Genomic DNA, 7,617 nt, shown 5'->3' on the forward strand with positions numbered 1-7,617 from the left:
CACCAGTGTTTATTGCAATTCCCTTCCTCCTCTTCCCTGGGAGTTCCCAATGTCACGGCCGTCCCCGGGTGGCTTTATGAGACTTCCCAAGCTTCAGATCCCGGCCGTGGCACTTAGGCTGCAAAAGGGGTGCCCATAGAAACAAGCCCAAAATAAGAGGGGGGAGCCTACTCTCCAAGGGGGTCTCAGCTGGGGGAGGGGGTGGGGTCCTCCACAGTCCTTTACCTGTTCATCACCTGACAGGCCAGGATGAGCCAAGTCAGCAGTTCATTTGGGACCCAAAAGCAGCTGACTAGGGGTGTGCAAAAATATAATTCGGCCCGATTTGGTTCGGCCGAATCGCTGGCCAAATGACCCCCGAATGCCACATTTGGCAATTAAAGCCGATTTGAGACTCCTTCAGCCAGCCAAATCAGATTCAGCCAGGGGCGCCCGGGCAAGCCAAGGGTGCCTTCCCTCCAAGGGGGGGCTTGCCTGGGCTCCTCTGCGGCGCAACTAGAGGTTTAAAGATTAAATCCCCCCCCCAGTTGCGTCGCAGGGGCAGCATGCTCCCTTCATTGAAGGGAAGGCGAGCAGGGGAAGGCTCCCAGAGGGGGCCCCCCCAGCCTTTCCTGGCCCGCTCACCGAGGCGGGCGAGCCAGGAAGGGCCCAGGAGGGAGCGAGGAGACATTTAAATGTCTCCCCATGGCTTCTCCAGGCCGCCCACTTTAGCGGGTGACCTGGAGAAGGCTCCCATAGCCCCCCCATCATTCCTGGCTTGCCGCCAAGGTGGGTAAGCCAGAGAGGGAGGGGGGAGGCATTTAAATGCCTCCCCATACTTTACCCGGGGGGAGGCAGGGCCACTTTTCGGGCAGCGGGTGAAATGCCACCGAATTTCAGCGGTGGCTTTCGGCCTGTGGCTGCCCGAAAGCTGACCTCTTTCTCTTCTCAAGTGGCTACTTGTAAGGCTACAGGAGGACCTGGGGAGAAGAATTCCCAACCAGGAGGTTTTGAGCTACTTTGACAAAACAAGGTGAACCAGGTCAGCCTTTCTAGCCACAGTCCTCAGATTTTTTCTTCTTCATAGTCAACCAGGCTTACTATTTCATCAGCACACGTTCTGCTTTATAGACAACCCTAAGCAAAAACGGCCGGTCCTTCGCCAGTCTAAACGATGCCAGCAAGGAAAACAACGGAGCATGGGAGAGGAGGAACAAATTAGACTCGGAGTGGCCAGTCAGATGCTGTCCTGCTCCCGGAGCGCGGATTTAGCGATCCGCACAGACGGGGCCACTTGGCTATTAGATATATAGATGAACCGAATGCACATCCCTACAGCTGACCTCTTTCTCTTCTCGAGTGGCTACTTGTAAGGCTACAGGAGGGCCTAGGGAGAAGAATTCCCAACCAGGAGGTTTTGAGCTACTTTGACAAAACAAGGTGAACCAGGTCAGCCTTTCTAGCCACAGTCCTCAGATTTTTTCTTCTTCATAGTCAACCAGGCTTACTATTTCATCAGCACACGTTCTGCTTTATAGACAACCCTAAGCAAAAACGGCCGGTCCTTCGCCAGTCTAAACGATGCCAGCAAGGAAAACAACGGAGCATGGGAGAGGAGGAACAAATTAGACTCGGAGTGGCCAGTCAGATGCTGTCCTGCTCTGTCCCTCCCCCAGCAACCATAGGCATACTGCCTCTGAACATGGAGGTTCCATTTAGCTATCTTGGCTAGATCTCTTAGCTGCCGTCTTCCATGACTATACGTAACACTTTTTGTAAGACCCTCTGAGTCAGCTTGCTGAAGCCATGGGTCTGTGTTCTGAGTAGATGGTGGGAAAGCAAAGGACTAATGGAAGTCGCACCTCCTTTCACGTCACAGGCAGTGACAGTGTAGCAGATTGCACAGAGGTCGGGCTGCCGGGCCTACTGTTAGCTTCTACTTCTTGGACTTAATTTCATCAAAAAACGGTTAAGGACAAGGCAGTGATCAGGGCCATAGCGAGTGCGGGGCGTAGGGGGCAATGCCCCCTCCTGGTTTTCCAGTGCCCCTCCACTAGTGTTCCCTCTAAGCTCAGTTAGTGTGAGCTAGCTCACAGTTTTTTAGCCTCTGGCTCATACATTTTTGTCTCAGCTCGGGAAGGATGGGGCTCCAGAGCAAACTAATTTATGCAGTGGCCAAATCGCTCACTCACAGCTTTAATTCCAGTAGCTCACCAAGTAGAATTTTTGCTCACAACACAGCTTAGAGGGAGCATTGCCCCCCCACCGAAAGAGCCGGCCCTGGGAGAGAGGTGGCAGGCCGAGCAGGCAAGACTGGGGTGCAGGGTTGGGGGGGGCTTTCAGAGCTTTCCTTTCCCTGCTGCCAGTGGGCAGCGACAGTCGCCAGTGGGGGACCTGGTTGCTCGGGAGCAGGTGGCTGGCCTGTGGGCGGTCTCTCCCCACAACCCGCTGGCCCTTCCGTGTGCCCTGCTGGGTGACGCTGGGCTGACTCCCTGATTTGTGATATTAAGAAGATACCCAGAGAGACTGTTGTGGCTGGGCCCTGCGGTGGCGGTGGCCTCTCTCTCTGTGTGTCTCTCTCTGTCTCTCTCTCTGTGTCTGTGTGTGTGTGTGTCTCTCTGTGTGTGTGTGTGTGTGTCTCTCTCTGTCTGTCTGTCTCTCTCTGTCTCTGTCTGTCTGTCTCTCTGTCTCTCTCTCTCTGTCTGTCTCTCTCTCTGTCTTTCTCTGTCTGTCTGTCTCTCTCTCTGTCTCTCTCTGTCTGTGTGTCTTTCTCTCTTTGTCTCTGTCTGTCTGTCTCGCGCTCTCTCTCTCTCTGTCTGTCTCTCTCTCTGTCTTTCTCTGTCTGTCTTTGTCTCTCTCTCTGTCTGTCTGTCTCTCTCTCTGTCTCTCTCTGTCTGTGTGTCTTTCTCTCTTTGTCTCTGTCTGTCTGTCTCGCGCTCTCTCTCTCTCTGTCTGTCTCTCTCTCTGTCTTTCTCTGTCTGTCTTTGTCTCTCTCTCTGTCTGTCTGTCTCTCTCTCTGTCTCTCTCTGTCTGTGTGTCTTTCTCTCTTTGTCTCTGTCTGTCTGTCTCGCGCTCTCTCTCTCTCTGTCTGTCTCTCTCTCTGTCTTTCTCTGTCTGTCTTTGTCTCTCTCTCTGTCTGTCTGTCTCTCTCTCTGTCTCTCTCTGTCTGTGTGTCTTTCTCTCTTTGTCTCTGTCTGTCTGTCTCTCTGTCTGTCTCTCTCTCTCTCTTTGTCTCTGTCTGTCTCTCTCTCTGTCTGTCTCTGTCTCTCTTTCTCTCTCTCTGTCTCTCTGTCTGTCTCTTTCTGTCTCTCTCTCTGTCTCTCTGTCTGTCTCTTTCTGTCTCTCTCTCTGTCTCTCTCTCTGTCTCTCTCTCTGTCTGTCTCTCTCTTTCTGTCTGTCTCTGTCTGTCTGTGTCTGTCTGTCTGTCTCTCTCTGTCTGTCTCTGTCTCTCTTTCTCTCTCTGTCTCTGTCTGTCTTTGTCTCTCTCTCTCTCTCCCCTCATCATATTATTTTGTGCCACCAGAAGTGACGTCATGCGCCCCAGTGCCCCCTCCCACACATCTGAAATCGCCTCGCTGCAGGTCTGGCAAGGGTCCTTCTCATATCTCTGCAGCATTATGGCTTTCTTCCAAAATGTTCCCTAATATGTCTCTCTTTGGCTCAACGTGTAGCTGACCAAGAAGAAGAAGCCCACCCCGAATTCAAATTTGGAAGCGAGCTGTCTGCCGATGACCTGAGCCAAAAAGAATCCGTGGCCAACAACATGAAGAAGGTAGGATGGCTTCTCTCTCTCTTCCCCCCCCTCGACTGTGTACGTTTTAGTTTGACGACTTCCTGTGGAGTTGGCTGGTGGGAAGAGAGGGGACGTCAGCCTGGACGGATTGTGGATAACGAAACCTGAAAAGCATTTCTTACGCAGTTGTTGACCTTTGAGATGTATGGCAGCATCTAGGGGGGAAACACATGACCCTTATTTCAGAGGGGGTTTCCCCACTATATATCAGACACTGTACATCTGTCATTCACAGGCCCTCTGCAGAAACCATCACACGGGGGAAAGACTAAAAGGCTGGGGAAGGGTGCCCTCTTCCTGTCTGGGTACAATAGACTGGCTTGGATCCCCCAAGAGCACTGGGGGGGGGGGGGGGGGTGTCTGGATTCTGGGCTGCAGCAGGAGGGTGGAGGCTGGGATCCTTCTGCCCCCCAGAAATGTACCGCAGCTTGCAGGTGCAGAAGGATGTGGCCAGAGTTGCAAAGGGACCCTCTCAAGAAATCTCGGTCTGGGGCAAGGGGTGGCTCTGTCTTCTTGGTGCTTGGGGGGAGGGGGCAACAGTGGGAGGGCTTCTGGTGTCCTCCTTGCCCCACTGCTGGACCTCCTGAGGGCACCTGGTCTTTTTGGCCACTGTGTGACAGACAGAGTGTTGGACTGGATGGGCCTTTGGCCTGATCCAACAGTGGCTTCTCTTACGTTCTTATAGGAACTCTCAGGCTGGGGCAAGGGATGCTCTGTCTTCTTGGTGCTTGGGGGGGGTCAACAGTGGGAGGTCTCCTAGTGTCCTGGCCCCACTGCTGGACCTCCCGGTGGCACCTGGTATTTTTGGCCACTGTGTGACACAGTGTTGGACTGGATGGGCCTTTGGCCTGACCCAACATTGGCTTCTCTTGCATTCTTATGTATGGGGCAGTAATGCTCTGTCTTCTTGGTGCTTGGGGGGGGGTCAACAGTGGGAGGGCTTCTAATGTCCTGGCCCCACTGCTGGACCTCCCGGTGGCCCCTGGTATTTCTGGCCCCTGTGTGACACACAGAGTGTTGGACTGGGTGGGCCTTTGGCCTGACCCAACATGGGCTTCTCTCTTATGTTCTTATTGCCCCCCTGACTTTGTGCCCCGTGCAGGCTGCGGCAGGAGGAGGCGGACAAAGCTTTTGTGTGGCTTTTTTTCTGTTTGTGTCACTGGATGTGCGTGGGGTGCGTCCCCCTGTGAGTCCAGGATAACACAGCCAACACATAATGAAAATCAAAAGAGCGTGAAGTCACATTGGAGATTTGAGGGGATAGGATAGTTTTCCTGATTGCTTCTGACCAGTTTAGCTTGCCGGTCGCCCTGACCTGGGCGGCCAGGCCGGCTCGGTCTAATCAGATCTCGGAAGCCAAGCAGGGTCGGCCCCCGTTAGGACTTGGGTGGGAGACCTCCAGGGAAGTCCAGGGTCACGATGTGGAGGCAGGGGACAGCAGAGAACCTCTGCCCATGAGAAGCCCACAAGGTTGCCCTGAGTTGGCTGTGAAGGGGCAGCACATTCAGCCACCATCAGCTTCCTGGTCTCCCCCGTCCTACCCCGTTCCCAGTCCCTGGCAGCCGCTGCATCGCCCCCCTGCTTGTCCCGGGGACACATTCAAGCCCCTGTCGCTTCCCCCGAGAACTCTGCTTCTGCCGCTGCCTCCGGCTCCTCCTCTCCCTTCTTGGCTGCCTTCTGAACTCGAGTTCAGCTGTACGAGTAGAAACCCTCCTTTCCCCAACTGCCTCCCACCCCCCTTTTATTGATTAACAAAATATACAAAATATACAATACTCTAATACACGTAATATAAAGAAAATTGAGAAGTTAAAATTGAGAACTTATTTATGATCGGAGAGAAGCAAAAGGGAAGCAACAATTATTTTTTAACTCAATGAATTCATAAACGGGCCCTAGTCCTTATTGTTGCACTTGAGATATTCTGCCGCCATGTTCCCATCCCTCTTCCTGTCTAGCTTTCCACATATTTATGACATTTTCCTCAAAGAAAGAATTGTTTTTTATTCTACACATTACATACGTCTCCCATATTTTAAAGCTTCTTCTTCTTTTTTTAAATACAGCAGAATTATGACCACGTGAACGGCAACACTTTGCTTCCTTTCTCTTCTTCTCCCTCTTTAATGTTCAAGTTGCCTCTGGCCGAGAAGGGGGATTTTCCTTGTAGCACATTGTGCCGCTTCATGCCGCCAGTGGTACACAACCCCTTGTGGTCCCGGGGTTGTTGTGACTCGAGGCGCTCCGCTCTACGTTCCTAATGGCACATTCTCCAAAGTAGTCTTTTCCCACGGTCAGCTTTAAGGACAATACTGCAAAAAAATTGCCCCGTGTATTCGACCAGGACTGCTTTTCAAGCATTCCTCCGCTCTCTTGGCTCTGTTTGTGTGTCTCAACAAGAGCGGCCGTGAAACTGCAGTACTGAGTCCCTTTCAGCACCTCGTTTTGCATCCGTCAGGATCGGTGATCTGGACACCCCCCCTTCCCCGAGTGGGTCATGACTTTGGATCTGGCTCCTCATTTTCATCTCACTTCAGCACGGAGGCCTTCCCACAGTTACCCACTATCCCCCCCCATTTGATGTTTTGCTAGTCTTTGGAAGTTAAACGGAGGCCGTGAGTGGTGACTCACGCACACCTGCCGCAGGGGAAGGTTACGTTTCAGGTACAGGCCCCAGCGCTGTTCTGCCTTGAGTGATGAGCATGTGGTGTTGCAATTCTGGAGGGCTTCTGGAGTTCTGGCCCCGCTGGTGGACTTCCTGATGGCACCTGGTGTTTTTGGCCCCTGTGTGACAGAGAGTGTTGGACTGGATGGGCCATTGGTCTGAGCCAGCATGGGCTTCTCTTGTGTTCTTAGGTCCTTAAGGTATAGATAGGAACTCTCGGTCTGGGGCAAGGGATGCTCTGTGTTCTTGGTGCTTGGGGGTGGGGGGCAACAGTGGGAGGGCTTCTAGTGTTCTGTGATGCTCTGTATTCTGGGGGGGGGGGCAACAGGGGGGGGGCTTCTAGGGACCTGGCCCCACTGCTGAACCTCCTGACGGCACCTGGTACTTTTGGCCCCTGTGTGACAGAGAGTGTTGGACTGGATGGGCCATTGGCCTGAGCCAGCATTGGCTTCTCTTATGTTCTCTTATGTTCTTAATTGTATCTCTGGGATGTAATACCTGCATTTTGTCTCCCTTAGGCGGTGGATGACCCTGAGCAAGAAAACAATAAAAAGGTGATCCTTGGAAGACGTTCCGAGTTGTCAAGTTTCATTCCTCCGCCTCCGCTTTGTAGAATGCGCCCTTTGCTCTCTGCATCGTTTGATCCTCCTTGTTATGTAGCTGTTTCTGAGGATGGTTTCTGGGGGCCGTGGGGGTCCCGGTCTTTTATCCCAGGGAGCCCATCTTGCTACCTCCTCCTCCTTCCGTGGCACAGTTGGGAGTTTGGGCTGGGCTGCAGGACTCTTCCCTCTTAGCCTACAGGCAGGCATCCAGGTTGGCAGTTCGGTGGAGAGAGACGGGGAAGACCCCCCTGGTGTCTGGCCAGCATCTTGAGGTCGCCCCTGTTTTGGATCCCCCAGATTACCGCTGAGAGACGCTTTTTGCTTCGGCCTCCTTTCCCCTCATCCCTGCTCATATTTTCCTCTCTCTTCCTGACTCCAGGCCTACTTAGTCAGTATTAGACACAGCCCAGATTTTATGGGATTTCTCCTGTTGTTTTATTATCCATGGAAGGTGCTGGGATTCCAATTTTTGCCCTTCCGGTGCCCTACAGTGGCCTGGTGTTCCGTCAAAATCATTGGTTTAGTTTATTAACAGAAGCGAAGACATTTTTTTGCCTTATTTATACCATTTCAGCAGG

General features: G+C 52.9%; 1 protein-coding gene across 1 annotated transcript in view; it reads left to right on the plus strand.

Moving 5' to 3' along the window:
• The window catches only part of PLCB4 (phospholipase C beta 4), a 221,014-nt gene that overhangs the window by 157,476 nt on the left and 55,921 nt on the right, over positions 1–7,617 (plus strand). The window contains 2 exon segments of the mRNA XM_015427241.1: positions 3,651–3,751; positions 6,956–6,991. Of these exon segments, the coding sequence (XP_015282727.1) occupies positions 3,651–3,751; positions 6,956–6,991 (137 nt within the window).

The sequence above is a fragment of the Gekko japonicus genome, unplaced genomic scaffold, assembly GCF_001447785.1.
Source record: "Gekko japonicus isolate JY-2015 unplaced genomic scaffold, Gekko_japonicus_V1.1 scaffold1258, whole genome shotgun sequence".
In the NCBI taxonomy this organism is placed as follows: Eukaryota; Metazoa; Chordata; class Lepidosauria; order Squamata; family Gekkonidae; genus Gekko; species Gekko japonicus.